This window comes from Trachemys scripta, chromosome 22 (assembly GCF_013100865.1).
Source record: "Trachemys scripta elegans isolate TJP31775 chromosome 22, CAS_Tse_1.0, whole genome shotgun sequence".
Lineage (NCBI taxonomy): Eukaryota > Metazoa > Chordata > Testudines > Emydidae > Trachemys > Trachemys scripta.
This window is the reverse complement of record NC_048319.1, coordinates 1,321,214-1,339,703: the sequence shown is the minus strand read 5'-3', so window position 1 is coordinate 1,339,703 and position 18,490 is coordinate 1,321,214. Positions and strand designations below refer to the sequence as shown.

The 18,490-nt window shown below is 62.4% G+C and overlaps 1 protein-coding gene across 2 annotated transcripts in view; it reads left to right on the top strand.

The window, feature by feature from the left end:
* PDE4C (phosphodiesterase 4C) overlaps positions 1 to 18,430 on the top strand; it is a 95,134-nt gene extending 76,704 nt beyond the window's left edge. For both annotated transcript variants that reach the window (XM_034755354.1, XM_034755356.1), the window contains 10 exons: positions 793 to 905; positions 5,475 to 5,568; positions 10,413 to 10,591; positions 10,967 to 11,065; positions 11,439 to 11,603; positions 12,634 to 12,733; positions 13,276 to 13,430; positions 14,723 to 14,845; positions 15,335 to 15,517; positions 16,077 to 18,430. In XM_034755354.1, coding sequence (XP_034611245.1) covers positions 793 to 905; positions 5,475 to 5,568; positions 10,413 to 10,591; positions 10,967 to 11,065; positions 11,439 to 11,603; positions 12,634 to 12,733; positions 13,276 to 13,430; positions 14,723 to 14,845; positions 15,335 to 15,517; positions 16,077 to 16,640 — 1,775 coding nt within the window. In that variant the 3' untranslated portion in view covers positions 16,641 to 18,430. The remainder of the gene's footprint in view (positions 1 to 792; positions 906 to 5,474; positions 5,569 to 10,412; positions 10,592 to 10,966; positions 11,066 to 11,438; positions 11,604 to 12,633; positions 12,734 to 13,275; positions 13,431 to 14,722; positions 14,846 to 15,334; positions 15,518 to 16,076) is intronic.
* The last annotated feature ends 60 nt before the right edge of the window (positions 18,431 to 18,490 follow it).

Here is an 18,490-nt window from a genome sequence, read left to right as displayed (position 1 = left end):
GTGGCCAGGGCTTGGAAAAACCAGCCACTTGGGCCTGAAAAACCCAGGCAGAAAGTGCAGCAAGTCCCCCAGCCAGGCTGGGGTTCGGCTCCCCCTCAGCTCTGTGCCACCAGGCCCCGCGGTGGTGCCCGGGTCAGCTTCTTGGACTGGCTCACAGCAACGTCCGGGTCCTGGCAAAGCACCGCTGCGGGGCAGGCCCAGCTCCAGGGCAGCTCTAGGGACAATGCCGCTCACAAGCTCTGGTATCTGAGCTGGTAGCCGGTGCCTGCTGCAGCCCGGGGAGCAGAGCTCCCTACAGGCGTCATTATCATGTCTGACCCCAAACCCCCCCAAGCCCCGGTCCTGCACCTTCCCTTGGCACCGAACCCGTCAGGCTCAACCCCTGCTGTCGCCATGGCAACACAATAAATGGCTGCAACTTCCACCTGATATTTGCTATTTGTGCTTTATGTAACGAGCCGGCCCTGCCAGCACCCCCGGCTCGGCTTCCCCTCCAGCCACGCGCGGCCAGCAGGCAGGCTGAGCGCAGCACGGCTCGGCTGGAGAGGGCAGAGCAGGCCAGGCAGTGGGAGAGAGAACTTCAGGGCTAGAGGCTGCTACGCTATCCGGGCACCAGTCTGTGAAGCAGAGGCACCTCTGGGCCCAAGCTGTAAATGCTGGGAGCAGAGCGGCTGCAGTGCACGGCCCAGGGGGCACGGACGTGATGCTGAGACCCTGCGGCATGCTGGCATGGCCTCTGGCCAGCGGGCCAGCGAGCACCCTCCCCAACGCCACCTGCTTCTCTGTCCGCAGAGGATGCCTGTCAGAAGCTGGCAATCGAGACCCTGGAAGAGCTGGACTGGTGCTTGGACCAGCTGGAGACCCTGCAGACCAGGCATTCTGTCAGCGAGATGGCCTCCAACAAGGTAAGAGACGCAGCAGCTCCTCACGGGAGCCTGCGATCCCTGTCAGACCCTGACAGGAAACAGAGACGCTGCTTCTGTCTATAAACCCCCACCCCAGCCATCCTATGGGCCACAGCTGTGCAGAGAGAGCCGGTGGACAGTCCCAAGGACCCAGGGACAAGCCCCGACTTGCAGAGCCTGGACGCAGGGGGTTGCACTCCTCTGCCCCCTCCACCCCAGGAATGCAGCCTGCTCTGGGCTGGAGCGTGGCAGCTGTTTGACACACAGCGGATCAGGACAGGAAGTGGAGAACACTCTAGCCAGCTGACCTGGGAAATTTTAGAAACTGGTCCCGAGACCAGAACCATGGGGCTAGCACCTTCCGCTGGGCGCTTGGCAGGTTATGGCCAACATTGTCAACAGAAGCTGCTGGTTTGGGTACCTCTGGGTTTGGTAGCTGTAGTTCCAGCAGAGTCCAAGGCAGCTACGGGTGAGTAGCCCTCTGGAGACCTGGTTCCATGCAACTCCCGCGGGGCCCGACTCAGCATAGGTGCCTGCTGCTGCTGTGTGTGTCAAGGTAGCGCCCGGGTGCCCCAGTCGCTGGCCAGAACCCATTGCGCTAGGCGCTGCACAACCCCAGACCAGAGACACAGCCCCACATGACAGTGACGCTACCGGGCGCACCCCAGCGCCGGACTCGGCCTCATTGCCTCCTGTGTGTGAGCTCCCACTGTACGGATGGGGGGCATGTGGGTAACATTTCACCACCAGACACCTGTGTGGCCAGGGGTGCGCTCCCTCTGGGGTGGAGCGCAGGGGTCTCCCGGCAAGAGGGAATCTGCTGCTTCAGAGCCCGTGACCAGAGTGGCAAGCAGCAGGTTCGGCAAGGAGCCGAGCTTTGGGAGTCCCATCACACCCTGAGCTCAGGAGTGACGTTCCCCGTTCCAGGGCTCTTCTCTGACCGAGGGAAGTCAGGTTCTGCGCTGACACATTCTTTGCTCCCAGATCAGATTTGCCTTTGGGTGACAATAGCTAACAGGGTCCTTCTGTGGCAGTGAGCCCCGCTTGGAGGGCTGGGCGTTGCTGCTCTGCTCGCTGACTGCAGGCCCAGGCGGGCAGAGGGAGGCGTTAGGATGTAGTCAGATTTATGGTTCTTACTTTGACTGTGTGGGCTCTGGTGCCCTTCTCATCGGGTTCAACACACAAGGGCTGCCCATACACGCAGCCCCACCCCAACCCGCTCGCGCCGCAGCAGCCAGCGAGAATCTGGGCTGTGCAGTGGGCCTGGAAGGTTAAACCTGGGCTCTGGCAAACCGAGTGCCTAACCTGAGCGAATGCCCTGCCCAAAGCTCCTGTCCCTTTCTAGCGAGGGGTCTCAGCTGTAGGCCCTGCTGGTCTGAGCCGTGGCGTCCTGGCATAGGGAGCGTGGGTCCGGGTCCCAAGCCATCGAGCGAGGGCTCGGAGCTTAACGCCAACACGTTGGGAGCCAGCCAAGCCCCTAGAGAGCTGGTCCAATGCACTAGCTTAAGCCTGCGACCTCAGTCAGGCCGTCAGCAACCCAGGAAGAGCCAAAGGGCTGCCCCCTGCTTTGTGGAGAGAGGGGAGCACCAGGGCGGTGCTGGTGCGTAGTCACTAGGGCCTTGTTGGCACTGGCAAGAACTGCACCGGAATTCACCAGGGCGGCAATGGAGGAAGGGTGGCCGCGTGGCTGAGGCACTGCTGTGGGAGTCGGGGGAGCTAGGCGCCGTGACTCCCTGGGTGACTTTGGGATTTCTCCGTGCCTGAGTTCACCACCTGGGAATGGGAGCAATGATGCTGCCCTGCCTCCAGCGGGGCCGTGAAGATAGGCCCATAGACACTTCGGAGGTGCTCAGATTCTTCTGACGTGCGTCTCCAGGCTCGGGTGCTCTGACAGCTGCCTAGTCCTGCCCGGAGAGGGTTGGATGTTGTCTCCACTGTTGTCCTGGAACTTGTGATGAAATGTGAGGCGGAAAATCCTGCTCTCCCCCGGAGGGACCTGCCTGGCCAACTGCGCTTGCAGAAGCCAAGCCCACGAGCGATTTGGTTCCTGGTCCTTCCGCTCTGACGAATGTTCGGAGTGCGATAGAAAGCAGCGGAGACGCTCGTGTGTGTTCGGCGCCAAGTTCTTGCTTACGTCACCCGCTCCTTCCTTCCTGTTGTTGTGCAGATGTTGCTGGGGCAGCACATGCTGCACAGCTCGATCCGCGCCTCGGCTTCTTCTCCGGCTCCTTTCACTTTTCAGGAGCGTGACTTGCCAAGTGGCTCAGGACGGCGGGCTGGGCCTGCCTTCGAATAGCTCTGATCTGCAGGGGGAGAGAGCCCCGCTACACACATGCACCGTGGGTGCCAGGCTGTAACCGGGAACAGACTGTACCCCAGGCTGCGTTAGACACACACGTTGTCTCTCTCGCCAAGAGTCGAGGGCCTGATAAAGGGAATTCCTTCGCCCAGCGTGTCGCTCCAGTACCCGCAGTCCAGCAGCTCTCTGCCCATTGTACATTGGGGGGTGCTGAGAGCCATTGACCCAACTGAAAACGAGGAGTCCTTGTGGCACCTTAGAGACTAACACATTGATTTGGGCATAAGCTTTCGTGGGCTAGAACCCACTTCATCAGCCCAAATAACTGTGTTAGTCTCCAAGGTGCCACACGACTCCTCGTTGTTTTTGCTGATACAGACTAACACGGCTGCCCCTCTGAAACCTGTCACCATTGCCCCAACTGTAAACCCTGCATAGAACAGAAACCATTTCAAGCCAGGGGTGCACCCCCAGCCCCCCTATGCCCCTGGTCCCACCTTGCCGTCCTGAGCTGCCCCCACCTCGAGGACTGGGCCCCATTTCCTGCACGCAGGGACAGAGGCGAGAGCTGCCGCCGGGACAGCCCGGGACAGCCCCCCCAGCCCTCTCCCCGCCTGTCCCGGCCGCTGCGCCAAGGCACGCTCCATCCCCTGGCCCGGCTCTGAGACGGGGGCTGCCTTGCAGCACAGGAAGGGTTAAAGTGGGGCTCCATCGGCTGGGGCTCAGGCAGCCAATGGGAGTGCAGGGTTGGGTCCTGCCCCTGCCGCGGAGCCTGCTCATTGGGCGGCAGCGCGTGGGGGCGGGGCTACCTGCCACTGCGGGAGCAGCCCTGGGGTGCCTGGGACATGAGCAAGGAGCCCGAACCCCTGCAGCGCTGCATCCGGCGTGTCAGCATCCTGCTCCGATTCGTAGGGCATCAGGGGTTCGGCTAATCCCCCCCCGGCCCCCCGGTTCCCAAAGGGCATCCCTGGCTCAGCCCCAGGCTCCCGGCCGCACGGTGCCAGCCTTGCTGGCGGGAAGCTGAGATGCCTGACGCCAGCCCTTGGTTCTCCGCATCCTGGGGCTTTATCAAGATAAGTGGGTGAGCTGGCCCCAGGCCCAGGGGCTTGTCACCCCAGCAGGCTCCCCTGAGTTCCCTCCGTGCGGCAGCCTGGCCCGGGCCCACCCTCTGGCCCTCACACCCCAAGCAGGGTGCAGCCTGCTCTCGCTGGGGCCAGGCTGCATCCCCGGGCACCCTTGTCCCGGAGAGCCCAAGTCTAGCATATCCCCCATGGCAGCAGTTCGGGGATGGGGCATCGGAGCCCTTCTGCAGCCCAGTCCTTACAGCGCCAGCTCCCCTGCAGCGGGGAGGGAGGCAGGTGTTTCCAGCCGAAGGTTCCCGAACTGCAGCCCTGGTGCCCCTGGCTATGCACTGAGCGCAGGCGCCCACCTGGGAATGCAGGGCCGGCTGTATTTCCCATTCGGTGTCCTATGCGGAGCCCTGTTCTGCTCCGAGCGATCGCCTCCAGCCCTGGCCCTTGCTGATGGCTTTAGCTGCCCCAGTCGTGTTTTGTCTCCTGCCCCAGAACCAACGTCACCCCCTGGAAGTTCCCCCGGTGAGCTCAGCCAGTGGCCTTCGCAGGGTCCCTGCCGGCCGGGCACCCTCTCCAGGGTGGCATTTGAGCCTGTGCCCGTAGCAGTGGCTCCTGCACTCCCTGCTCCTTTCACACGCACATGCTGCGCAGTGGGACTGATCCAGCGTGTTGTGAATGTGCCACGTGCAATGTGTGTCAGACATGATGGTGTGAACGCAGGGTCCAGCCCACTCACGGGGAAGGAAATTGGTTTGAAAGCAGCCTGTGATCAGAGCAATTTGCTTCAGTTGCACCTGCTGGGATATTCCCCAAGAATGAGCATGGAAAAGGGCAAAACCCAGATGCAGCCAGTTTATGTAACAGCCCCTGGTCACGTCCATGCAGCTCGCACCTCTGTGGGCTGTGTCTCTGCATTTACATGCTGGTGCCGTGCTGCGGCGCACGGTCTGGTGTAGTGCGCGCTGGAAGGCCCAGGTCATTACGAGCATGTTATTATAAACCCCGTGAGAGCCTCCCAAGGCAGAGTGCTGCAACCCCCCGGGAAATGAATTCCTGTCGCCATCCCCAGAGCCTGCTTGGTGCTTCCACTCCACCCCGTCCCCATCCCGCTGGGCAGGGCCATGGAGTCTGGGGCGGTGACTCCTGCTCGGGTCTCCTGGCCGGGTTGCTAATGGGCACCATTGCTTGTCTTTGCAGTTTAAAAGGATGCTGAATAGGGAACTGACGCACCTATCCGAAACCAGCCGCTCTGGCAACCAGGTGTCTGAATACATCTCCAGCACCTTCCTGGGTGAGTAGCAGGGCTGGGGGATGCCGCGCTGCCCCGGCCATACACAGTGGCACTTTCCTTTAGAGAATGTGATGTCTGGAGTTGAAGGACCAGTGAGAAGGGGGTGGCTGGACCAGAGATTTTCTCCTGTGCTGCACTGTCGTCTCAGCAGCTCCCCATCGCCACATGCGGAAGCCTGATTGTCTCTAAGGCTTTCCTAGACTGAGCAAAACCCAGGCAGAAAACATGGAGGGGTATTGATGGTGCATGCGGTGGAAGAGCCCTGCCTGTTGCATTTTGTTTCTGAGTGGATTCTGTGTAATCTCTTTGGGGCAGGGTGTGTTTGCAAAGCACCAGGCACCAAGGGGCTGGAGCGAGCTGGGTGTGGCCGTAATCCCATGGATACTGATTGTTGGGGGGGTAGCTAGGGGAAGATGCTGCACCCAGCAATGCCGTGTCAGCCAGCTAGGGAAGTCGTGTGACACATCACTAAAAAGACAGGGCCTGCCACCGTCTCCTTCTGGGTCCTGCATCATGCCCTGGCTAAGTACGTCAGCCACTTCTTCCCAATGACGGGGCCGTGGGAACGGCTGCCCACGAGGCCTCCCCTTTCTCTCCTTGTTACCCCACAGAGACAGGAGAAGTGCCCTTATCTGCCCTCGTGACGTCTTGCCGGGTGACTGGGGGAACGTGGTCTCTGCTGTATGTGACGGGGCTGATTAAAGTGGCAAAAGCCCACTCCTGGGACCCCTCCAGCCCTGTTCAGGATCGAGGGGCAGGCAGGGGTGATTTCCCTGCGCCCCGGGGCTTGCTTGTACTCTCTGCATGTCAGTGTGGTTGGGGTGGGGTCCAGCAGCCTTGCAGTGGCCAAGGTGTGACCAGCGTTTAGGAAGGGTTTGGTTAACTGCAGTCCAGCCTGTCACCCCACAGCTAGAGCCACTCTGCCGGGCTCTCCAGCTGGAGATAAGGAGACGGCCACGTTTCTAGTGCCACAAAATAGTGATACAGAGGCCAGAAGATACATTCCTCAGCATGCGCTGATGTCGCTGCTGCCAGCCCCCCGCTTCCAAGAGGGGGGTTTGTCCGGTAACGGAGGGTCTGTCTGCAGAGCACGCGGGCGTGGGACTGCAGCACACAAGAGCACCAGAGCCGTGGTAGCTGGGGGGTGCTATCGCCCTGAGATGTACCCGGCGTCCTGGGGGCCTGCCGCCTGTGCTGCTCCATCTTCACTGCGGCTGGTACTGGAGTTAGCCAGATCACAGCGAGCTTGGTATGCTCCCGTGCTGCAGATCGGAGAGCAGGGCGGACAGACCAGTGAGATATGGCTACACCAGCAGTTCTCAAACTGTGGGGCGGGGCCCTGTTCTAATGGGGTCCCCAGGGCTGGCATTAGACTTGCTGGGACCTGGGGCTGAAGCCCTTGGGCTTCGACTTTGGCCTCCCCACCCAGGGCAGTGGGGCTCGGGCAGGTTCAGACTTGGGTCATGTAGTGATTTTTGTTGTCAGAAGGGGGTCGCGGAGCAATGAAGTTTGGGAACCGCTGGACTACACTCAGCGCTGGGGGAGGGTCCCAGCTCAAGGAGACGTGCTAGTGCTAGTTCTGCTCAAGCTAGTGCGTGAAGAGAGTGTAGCCGGGTCGCTGGGCCGAGTACATACCCTGTCCCGCTGGCCGCGCGGCCGCAATCAGCACTAGTGCGAGGGAGGCTCCTCCAGCCCCAAGTGCAGACGTAGGCCGAGCGTGTGAACCACCAAACAAGTGACCTTAACGCTCGCTCCCAGCTGACAGCAGCTCGTTAGACATGGCCACTCATCCTGCCGCTCACTCCTTCGCCGGGCCCCGGTGAGCAGGCCGCAAACGCTGCTTGGAGCAGCTGCACGCCACAGGCCAACGCCGGTGCTTACAAAAACCCAACGGTGTCGACAGGCAGAAAAAAACACAGGACTTTTCGGGTGACTGGAAAGAAGGGCCCGGGGCACCAGGCCCTCACCGGAGAAACTGGGTCTGTCCCAATAAACCAGAGTGGCGGCTGCGTTAGGGTCACCGCACAGCGGTGGTTCATCTCCAGCGTCGGAGTCTGTTGGTCATGCTGAAGCTCACACAATCTGGGCTTGTATCTGCTGCCAGCCTAGGGCCTTTGGCTGAGTGACGGTGAATAAAGCGCTGAGCGTTTCCCTGTTCGGGAGTCGGAGGGGGCAGGAATCCTGTGTCCTTTGGGACGACGGGCAGGCAGGGGCTGGGTGCCAGAGCGGCACCGTCCCGTCCCCCGGAAATGGAGCAGTTCGTCAATGCTCAGCGAGAAGAATCGGCTGACTCCCAGCATTTGCTTAGGTCTCGCAGCCCCCCGGGATGGGCCTGGCACTCGCTGTTGGCATGGAGCTTGGGGAAAGCCCAGCACCCAGATGGAAATCGGGGTCCTGCTGGTGTCACAGAGTGGGGGGACATCAGGGCCCTGCACCCCTCTTCCTGCGATTCACCGTGACTCTCAGCCAGCCAGTAAAATGAAAGGTTTATTGGTCAGTAGGAACGCAGTCTAAAACAGGGCTTGTAGGCACAGCCAGGACCCCTCAGTCAAGTCCTTCTGGGGGGTTCAGGGAGCTTGGACCCCAGCTTGGGGTTCACCTGCGTTGCACCACCCAGCCCAAAACTGAAACTAAAACCTCCTCCAGCAGCTCTCTCCCCCCTCCCCTCTGCTCCTCCTCTCCTTTGCCCAGTCTCCGGCCAGGTGGTGTCACTTCTCCCAACCCCCCTCCTGGCTCAGGTAGCTTCCTTCTCACCCCAATGTAACTCCCCTGCAACATTCCCAGGTCAAATCCGCCCCGCTCTCTGCTCCGTCACAGCTGATCTCTGCACAGGGCAGCAGAGGTTGCCAGGGCCCCCGAGATCTCCGGTAGCCCTTGTACGTTCCTGGCGCTGTGCAGATGTGAGGCTATTAGTGACCCTGCCCTTCCCAGACACCCGACTGCAGCCCAGGCGAATGAAATCACATGGGAAATAGTGACTGGCCTGCCCGGTGGTGTGAGCGCTGCCCAGTGCCAGCCCGAGGCCGCTGGGCTCTGACCATGCGTCTCCAGCCATACCCAGCGCAGGGCTCTATCCCATGTCCCTTTGTAACTGCAATCCAGACCTGGAGGCGAGATGCTTTCTCTGCATCTCTTCCTTTCCCAGCAGAGCGGAGGGTGGCGCGAGAGCTGGGTCCTCACTCTGGCAGGATTCCGGCTGGAGTCAGCTGGCAATGGGAGGGCAGGGGGCTCGTCTCCGGGCACCTGGCGCTTGACCTGCAGCGCCGTGTCCAGGCAGAGCTGGGCAGCATGTGCTGGGTACAGCTGACGGCCGATTCCTTTGGGCTTCTCTTGCACAGCCCAGCCCTGCATTCCTGGGGCTGAGGGCTCAGAGCAGCCCGGTGAGCCAGCGCTCGTCCCTCAGGGTCAGCCCTGTCCCACACACGGACTTGGCTTTGCTTTCATTTTCCACACGTTCCCCCCCCTTCCCCTCGCCGCCCCTCTGCCTGTTTGAGGAATGCAAACGCCCTGAGGCTCCCTGCAAAGTAGGGTGACCAGATGAGGGAAAGAAAAAATCGGGACACAGGGGGGGGAGCAAAAAAAAATAAGGCGAGTCAGTCCCTGCGAGCGGATATCGGGACAATTTGTGTCCTGACCAAAGATCGGTCGGGACGCGGGACACACCCTGAAATATCGGGACGGTCCTGATTTTATCGGGACATCTGGTCACCCTACTGCAAAGTCTCAGGCCCTTTGCTGAGATAGAGGGGCTTTAACAAAGGGAGCATTCGTTTGGATACCTACCTGGCTGCAGGAACAGGAGAGGCCTCCACAAATAAAATCTGCACCACCCCTGCCCCCAGGGACACATTACCAGTCAGAATGAATGCAGCTTCCCAGCCTTGCCTCAGCAGCTCCATTTTACAGATGGGGAAACTGAGGCACGGAGCAGGTCAGGGGCTCTCCTGAGAGCCTCTGGCAGAGCTATGAACGGCGATGGAGCAGAGTTGTCTGGAAACGAAACATGTCGCTGTGAAGAACCCCGGCTTGCCACGGTTCCCAGTGCTGGGCGGGGGGGTCTACACAGGCGATCTGTCCCTGTGCATGTGCACCGGGGGAGGGGGGAGGAATTGGTCTTTGAAACATCAGTTCAGCTGGGAAGCACCAACATTCCTCAACACATTGTCTCCCGTTGCCATGGCAGCGATAATATTATTAGACTCAACTTACGTCAATTCTGGGTCTACGTCGTTTGGGCGGGCGGGTCAGGCCTGAGCGGCGTGAAGCTGTGGGGCTCGGGCGGAAAACACACACAGGTTGTTCCAGCATTTTACCTCTCCAGGAAAGTGACCGCAGTAAGTGCGGTCGCAGGCCAGGGCGCTGAGCTGGCTGCTCTCAGGCGCTGAGTGTGGGCGCTGGGCCACGGTGCGGGGCTTGGCAAGGGGAACGCAGTGTTCTGCAGGGGAACGGGGGAGCTTCCGGTTTTAACTCCCCCTGTCCCTGCTGGCCGTCACCAGCTGCCTGGGGCACAGGGTTAGGGGCTTTCCCCCAGCTCGGCAGTGGTGTCCCGTCCTGTGCGCCCCCGCTGGAAATCTGCCACTTTCATGCTGCTCATGGACCTCACCTAGCCGCGCGCCAAGAGGCTCTGAGGTGGGGGGCATTCAGTGGGCTCTGACCAGCCTGGTGCCCGCTGGCTCTCAGAGCAGCCTCTTGGCTCACCAGCTGCTCAAGGAAGGACAGAGGCAGGTGCCGGAACGGTCACAATGGCCGGACCCGGGCAGCGTCCCCAACTCCCAGAGGGCGATGGCCTGGCGGGGGGGCTGTGCCCGACGCTCCGACCGGTCTCTGCATGTTCTCTCCCCCAGACAAGCAGCATGAGGTGGAAATTCCCTCCCCCACACCCAAGGAGAAGGAGGCGGAGAAGACGACGCGCCCCATGGCCCAGATCAGCGGCCTGAAGAAACTGACGCACAGCTCCAGCTTCATCAGCTCCAGCATCCCTCGCTTCGGGGTCAAGACGGACCAGGAAGGGCTCCTGGCCAAGGTGAACAGGGCCCTGAGCCCACACGCTGAGGGAGGGGGAGGAATGCTTCGCCTCACCGCCCCTCGGCCCCGTGTCCCCCTGGCTGCCCCCCCGTCCCGCCGCCTGGCCTGTGCCGCCCACGCCCCCTCCCGCCCCATCCCACCGCCAGGCCTGTGCCGGCCACGCCCCCCCACCCCCGGCCCCGTCCCACCGCCAGGCCTTTGCCACCCGCACTCCCACCGCCCCGTCCCACCGCCAGGCCTGTGCCGCCCGCTCCCCACCCCCGCCCCACCCCACCACCAGACCTGTGCCGCCCGCGCCCCCCCCACCCTGTCCCACCCCCAGGCCTGTGCCGCCCGCGCCCCCCGCTGACTCACTGCCGTGTGTCTCTCCCAGGAACTCAAAGATACAAACAAATGGGGTCTTGACATGTTTAAAATCACCGAGTATTCTGGCAACCGCCCGCTTACGGTCGTCATGTACAGCATCTTCCAGGTGAGTGAGCCCCAGGGGGGCTCCCAGTGGGGGCAGGGCATGGGCAGCGTGGAGCAGGGGGTGGGGGGCAGCAGGAGGCAGGGTGGGGGGCCAGGGGCAGCACGATGCCTCGCGCTCTAACCTGACCTCCCCGCACAGTCACTGGCCTTGCCTCTCCCGAGCTCGTCCTTGTCCACACGACCCTCCAGGGCAGCTGTGTCTGGGGAGGTGCCAGGACAGCCGTAGGTCAGAGAAACTCCGTGGAGTTCTGAATTAAAAACCCTTTGTCCCGTGAGCTGGGGACTGACCCTGGCTCGTCCTGAAGCTGCACCGGGGTAGCGGGAAGGTCAGTGCCCTGCGCTGAGCCCGTCCCGCCCTCTCTGCTGCCTGGCAGGAGCGGGACCTGATGAAGACCTTCAGCATCCCAGCCGACACCTTCATCACCTATCTGATGACCCTGGAGGACCATTACCATGCTGACGTGGCCTATCACAACAACATCCACGCTGCAGACGTGGTCCAGTCCACGCACGTGCTGCTGTCCACGCCGGCTCTGGAGGTGAGGGGGTGGGGACAGCTCTCGGAGTCGCTCCCCCACCCAGGCTCCAGACTGGGAGGCCAGTGGGGTGGCACATCGGGTCTGCCCCTGGGCTCCAGAGCTTAGTGCCCCCCAGAGCACGTCTCTCTGCAGCCTGGGCTAGGTCTGCACCATGTCACAAGCCACCCATCCCCAGTGAGGTGTGTCCATCCTTCAATTAAAGAGCCATCTTTGCATAGGAATCGTAGAATCAAAGAACTGGAAGGAACCTCGAGAGGTCATCTAGTCCAGTTCCCTGCAGTCAAAGCAGGACTAAGTATTATTTAGACCATCCCTGACAGGTGTTTGTCCAACCTGCTCTTAAAAATCCCCAATGATGGAGATTCCACAACCTCCCTAGGCCGTTTATTCCAGTGTTTAACCACCCTGACCGTTAGGAAGTTTTTCCTAATGTCCAACCTAAACCTCCCTTGCTGCAATTTAAACCCATTGCTTCTTGTCCTGTCCTCAGAGATTATCGAGAGCAATTTACCTCCCTCCTCCTTGTCACAACCTTTGACATACTTGAAAACTGTTCTCCTGTCCCCTCTCAGTCCCCTCGTGCAGCCCAGTTTCCTGGAGTTTTGGGTGGTCCCTGAAGGCAGGTCGCACTGTCTGGGTGGGACAGATGGCTGCAGGGAAGGAGGGACGTAGGGGCAGGGGTAGGAGTTACACTTCCTCCTCCCGATGTTGTCTAGCAGATGCTGGGTCTCCCCACAGTCCCATCCTGGACCTGTTCGCACCAGGATCCCAGCTGGGGGATGCCTCCCGCCTGGAGCGTGTGGGGAATACCCCGACTTTCCCTCGCCCCAGCTCGCTGCCCGAGACATGCAGACAGCCCGGTACGCGGGCGCCTCCAGCCGCAGTTAACCAGAGCTAAGGGGCTTGCTCCCAGTGGCTGTGGTGACGTACACCTCTGGCTCCCCCAGCGTGCAAACCCACGTGTTCGGTGTATCCGTTGGCCTGCAGAGCGGCTTTCTTTCCGTTCTGACTCCCTGTCCCTCGGTTCCAGGCTGTGTTCACGGACCTGGAGGTCATGGCTGCCATCTTCGCCAGCGCCATCCATGACGTTGACCACCCCGGCGTGTCAAACCAGTTCCTGATCAACACCAGTGAGTTCAGCTCCCCCAGGAACCCGCCAGTCCCAGGCCGGTCCTGGGAGACACGTGTGTCATAGGGCTGGCTGCCCCAGGCCACTGTGATGAGACACTGGCCAGGTGGAGGAGCCCTTGCAAAGGCCTGGCACTCCCAGGGTTAATGCCACTGCCAGCCTCCTCTGACCAAATCCAGGGCTCCAGCCGCAGTACGGGGGCCCTGTGCCATGTGGCCCAGCTCCGTGAGGTCCCTGTGCTGGGCACGGTGGGTCTGAACCCCGGTGTAGCCATGGGTGTTGGGAGCCTACGTGTGGTTCTTCTGCAAACAGTTGCGGTGCAGACACGCTCATTCAAGGGCCCCCCAGACGGCTTCTGCAGTTGGTATCGACGTGGCCCCGGGTCTCACCTGAGGTGCCCCAGACCCGGCTGGGGCCAATCATTTCCCAGTGCAGGCCCCTTTGCAGCAGGGGTCCCACCGGGAGCCGCCGGCAGCCACATGGACGGGCTGGCAGCCGGGAGCCTGCGTCGGCCTCTCGTGCTAACCCCGCCTGTCTCTGCAGACTCGGAGCTGGCTCTGATGTACAACGACGTCTCTGTCCTGGAGAATCACCACTTGGCCGTGGGCTTCAAGCTCCTCCAGGAGGAAAACTGCGACATCTTCCAGCACCTCAGCAAGAAGCAGCGGCAGTCGCTCCGCAAGATGGCCATCGACATGGTGAGGGGACCAGGGCCTGCTCGGTGCTCATGAGATGCAGGATTGACCCCGACTCCATGGGGGTCAGGCCTAGGTACTCTCCAACGCCTGCATGGAGCGATGGCCTGACAGTAACGGGCCCCCTTTGACTGACCTGACGCCTGTCTGCCCTCGTGCCCTTGGTGCGTTGCTATTGCAGAGCAAGGGCCCCGATGCAGCTGGCTCTGGGGTCTCTCACGCACATGCACCCGCCGCTCCCAGCAGGGCTTGGCAGAGTCAGGGTCAATGATTCACGGACTCTGGTGGCCCAGAGGGAGCTGGACACGCTATTCCCTTCACTCTAAACAAGACCTGGCTGCTCTGGGCACGGCTGATCTTGGTCTCCATCCTGTGCTGTGACATCCCTGGAGTAGGAGAGTCACAGCCTGCGAGGTTGTCACGGAGTCCCCGGGCGATGCTCTGGAACTGCTCCCCACAAAGCCAGTCAGGACTCTGGGGAGCCTCCTCTCCCTCGGAGCAGACTGTCTTCAGGGCAAGCTCACACGGCTTCACCTCCTGGGTCTGACCTTGGAGCATTCAGCATATGCCCCTCCGTGCGCTTCCCACAGCGAGTCCGCCCAGGTGGGGTCCTGGGGAAGCCAGAGGGCCCTGCACCCCCACTTCACAGTCAGACATGACTCTCAGCCAGCCAGTAAAACAGAGGTTTATTAGATGACAGGAACATGGTCTAAAACAGAGCTTGTAGGTCCAGCGAATGGGACCCCTCAGCCGGGTCCATTCTGGGGCCCAGCGAGCCAGACAACCCCGTCTGCCCTCACTTCCCGTCCCCAGCCAGCTCCAAACTGAAACCCCCTCCAGCCCCTCCTTTCTGGCCTTTGTTTCTTTCCCGGGCCAGGAGGTCACCTGATCTCTTTGTTCACCTTTAACTATCCCCTTGCAGGGGGGAAGGACCCTGGCCATTTGTTGCTAGGAGACAAATTGTCAGCCATTTATGCACACTGGAGACTTAAGAAATGCATAGAGGAAACTGAGGCACTCACAGTATTCACAGGAAACATTAAGAACAGTCCCACTTCGTCACAGAGGTCCCCTCTAGCTGCCCCCGTGCCAGCCAGCCTGGGATTGTTCCCCACCCCGGGCACCAGCGATCGGACTGGCCCAGGAGGCCCAAGAGACCTGCACTCGGTTCCACGGAGGTGGCCGCTGGAGCCAGGGTGCTGGGGGAGTGGAGGGACAGGCTGCCTGGTTTGCTGAGTGTGGGGCTGGGGTGTTCGGCTGGACACAGGCTAATGGGTGCCCTCTCCTCCATGCAGGTGCTGGCAACGGACATGTCCAAACACATGAACCTGCTGGCAGATCTGAAGACGATGGTGGAGACCAAGAAGGTGACCAGTCTGGGAGTCCTGCTGCTGGATAACTACTCGGACCGAATCCAGGTGAGAGCGAGGGGCTCTGGGACCCCGACCCCATGCAATGGGGCAGCTCAGCACTGCAGGCCCCAGCCCTTCCTCCTTATTGCTTCACCCATCGGCCGGAATGGCTCATGTAGGTGGGTCGCCGGCCTGCGATGAGACCGTGACACTCCTTGGCGGAGACATTCCTCGCTGCTGCCCCCTCTGCCCTTCTGAACCCGAGACAGATCCCAACCACCCCCCTCCTCCGGCCCCACCACAGCACTCAGAGCTCCAGCCCCAGGTCTGGCTCCAGGCTGGGCTGCTCCGGTGCTGTCCTTGCAGGGGGATATTGAACGAATGCCCAGCCAGGGCCCTGCCCCCTCCGCTTTGGGCATCTCGTGCAGACATTGCCAGGTCCCAGCTCAGCGCTGCCCCCGAGGGACGGGCCCTGGGAGTGGGGCTGGCCAGGGCAGCCAGGCGTCGGGGAGGCGGACGGGCTCTTTGCAAAGCGGTGACTGTCCTTCCCCCCAGGTCCTGCAGAACATGGTTCACTGCGCCGACCTCAGCAACCCCACCAAGCCGCTGGAGCTGTACCGCCAGTGGACGGACCGGATCATGGTGGAGTTCTTCCACCAGGGGGACCGGGAGCGGGAGAAGGGCATGGAGATCAGCCCCATGTGTGACAAGCTCAGCGCCTCCGTGGAGAAGTCCCAGGTGGGGCTGGGGCCGGGGCTGGGCTGGACGCAGCTCGGGGTGCAGGGGCCAGCGAGGTGCCATGGAGCACAGCGGGAGGGAGGGAGGGATGTGGCCTTGGGAGGAGGCTTCTCTGGGGGCCCTCTGCGCCCACCGGAGCCTGGGGAACCATCACCGAGAAGAGGGCAGGGCTCTTGGGCTCTGCTGCCACCCCACTGCACTCGCCAGTGGGCAGGATCCTGCCGCGGCCCCGTCCACGCGGCACGTTGGCTCCGAGGCAGCGTCCGGGCTCTCGTGGAAGGATCCGGGTGGGGAGAGGCAGCCTGGGCGTGACCCCTGGGGGCGATAGCAGGGAGGAGCTGGCACCACTCCAGGTCCTTTGGAGCTGCCCATGGGCCGCCCGTCAGCAGCCTCTGGAAGCTGGCAGGTCCCGGGGCAGGTCCCCATGGGGTCAGAATTGGACAGGGGAAGCTGATGTAGATGCTGGACCTGACTGCAGGACTCCCCGGGGCAGGGATGCTGCCCCCGTAGGGATGTGCCTGGACCTGCCCGTAACCCCCAGCTCTGCTTTTTCTCACAGGTGGGCTTCATCGACTACATCGCTCACCCGCTGTGGGAGACGTGGGCCGACCTGGTGCACCCCGACGCCCAGGAGATCCTGGACACGCTGGAGGACAACCGGGAGTGGTACCAGAGCATGATCCCACGCAGCCCCTCGCCGCCCGAGGAGCAGGACCCCGAGAAGGGCGTTGGGGGGGAGAAGTTCCAGTTCCAGCTGACCCTGGAGGAGGAGGGCGAGTCGGACACTGAGCCGGAGGAGGCCGAGAGCCCGCTGGAGGAGGACAACAGTGGCAGCGACTCCAAGACGCTGGCCACGGACGACTCGGAGTCACCGGAGCTCGAGCGCCTGTCCCCTGGCTCAGTTGGCCGGGACTCTCCGCCCCCCGCGCCCAGCGGCCCGCTCAGGAACACGCTGGTCAAGCAGAAAGAGGCCTTGCACTTTGACAACAGGAGGGCTCTGGAGAGGACGCTCTCGCAGCCCGACGGCGGCACCTCGGAGCTGGGCCACAGGGGGAGCCTGGAGGCCAAGGAGCTGGCCCTGGACACAGAGGGGAACCTCACGTTTCTGCCACTGGGGACGTAACGGGCAGGGCCCGCTGTGCCCATTGGTTGGGTCTGGGAGCCACCTGGAGACTGGGCACCGCAGGGTCGTTAATAAAGAGAGCGAGATTGGGGCATGGAGCACATGAGCTCCGTGGGCCCCCACCCTCCCGTAGCACCCACTGGGGACTGAGATCAGGACCCTCCGGAGGGAGCAGGCAGCAGCTGGCCAGGCGGGCCCGGACTAGAATCGTCAAGCTGCCATGTGCCCTCGAGTGATGACCGGGCACACGGCGTGGGAATGGCTCTGTACCTGAGCAGGCCCCCAGCCGCCCGGGGCGAGTCTGTGTGCTGCCGCTGGGCTCGGACAGGGCTGCGGCCGCAGCATTGTCGTGTGTGTCTTGCCTCACTATCCTCGGTCTCACCCTGTGCCCTACGTCCCCGCGCCTGCCAGCCAGGGCCCGACCCGGACCCGGATGGGCAGAAGGGCTGGGAGCTGCAGGGAGGCAGACAGGCCACGCAGACCCATGAGCATCCCTGCTGCTCTCAGCTAAGCACTGTGTCCCCTTCAGGCTGCAGCTCTGAGCTCCTGAGTGGGGAGCGTGTTCCCTGGTACCCCTGGGCCGTGCCCCCTCGGACCCTGGTCCTCTCCCCCTCCCACCCTGCCGGGATGCACTGCCTCTCCTCCCGGGGAAGCCAGGCCTTTGATCTACATGCACATCGGGGCTGTGCCAACCCGGGGGCCCAGCTAAGCCCCTAGCAGCATCCCTGCCTTGAGCTCCTTAGCAGCCAGTCTGCAGTGTCCTGCCTGTTAGCGGCTCATCAGCCCCCTCCGTGAAGCCCTGCCCACCCTGCGGAAGGGGATGTGGGGCGGGGACCCCCCTCCAGGAGGTGGGGCTTTGCCCCCACGTTCCAGCTCCAAGCACTCCACCCCGTGGCTGCAGGGGCTGGAGTGCTGGGTGCACGCAGGCGGCAGCTGGGATTTCCTCACAGGGTGACCGTCACATCATCTCCCCGGGAGCTCGGGGCCGGCCGGGCACTCAGCTGCTGTGACCTGGCGCAGCTCCTTGGTACCCAGCAGAGCTGCTGGTCTCGGGCCCTGTGAGTAACAGAGCCGGGAAGGAACCGTCCCGTGTCACCGGGCGCAGGCCCCTCTCCCACCGGCCGCCCCAAGGGCTCTGTCCATGGAGGCAACTCCCCGTGGAAGGGCTCCCACCCCCTGCGGCTGGGCCTGGGAGCCACAGGGGAAGGGGAAGGGGAAGAAGCTGTCTGGGTCTCAGGCACCTTTATCCGGGCTCATGGTGCCCACGCCGGGAGCTGTGCTGCGCTAGCGACTTTCCCCGCCTCTCCCTGTCCTCCCTGCCCAGCTGTGCGGGTCCCAGTGAAGCCAGCAGGAGGCACGGCTGGTAATGGGAGGTTTTATGGAAGGCCCTGGGTGGCAGAGGGTCTCTGTATTTACAGGAGCTGTCACGGAAAAGTGTCTAGTGCTGCCCGTCAGGGACGCCCCGTTCTCACGTGTTGTCCTGCGCTGAGACCTAGACCACGCAAGTACTTTATACTTTGGTGTGCTGCTGTGAATCTCCATTGCCTCTAATTTATGCAACTAAACGAACTGGCTGGCCCCCCTCAGCGGGGGGACGGTCAGTGCAGGGGCCGGGCACTGACATACCCTCTGCTTCCCGGACGCCAAACAGCCCTTTGCCGGCAGACACTGCAGAACATGAACCAAAAGGGGAGATGCGTAAAACGCCGCTTTAAACGTTTCCCCTCACAAAGCAGCACTGGCTCTCCAATGCAACAGCACCCGACTGTGGGGGGGGCTGGGAGACCCTGAGCACTGCGGGGGGGGGGGAGGGCTGGCTGGGGGGGCTGGGGGGACCAGCGAGCGCTGTG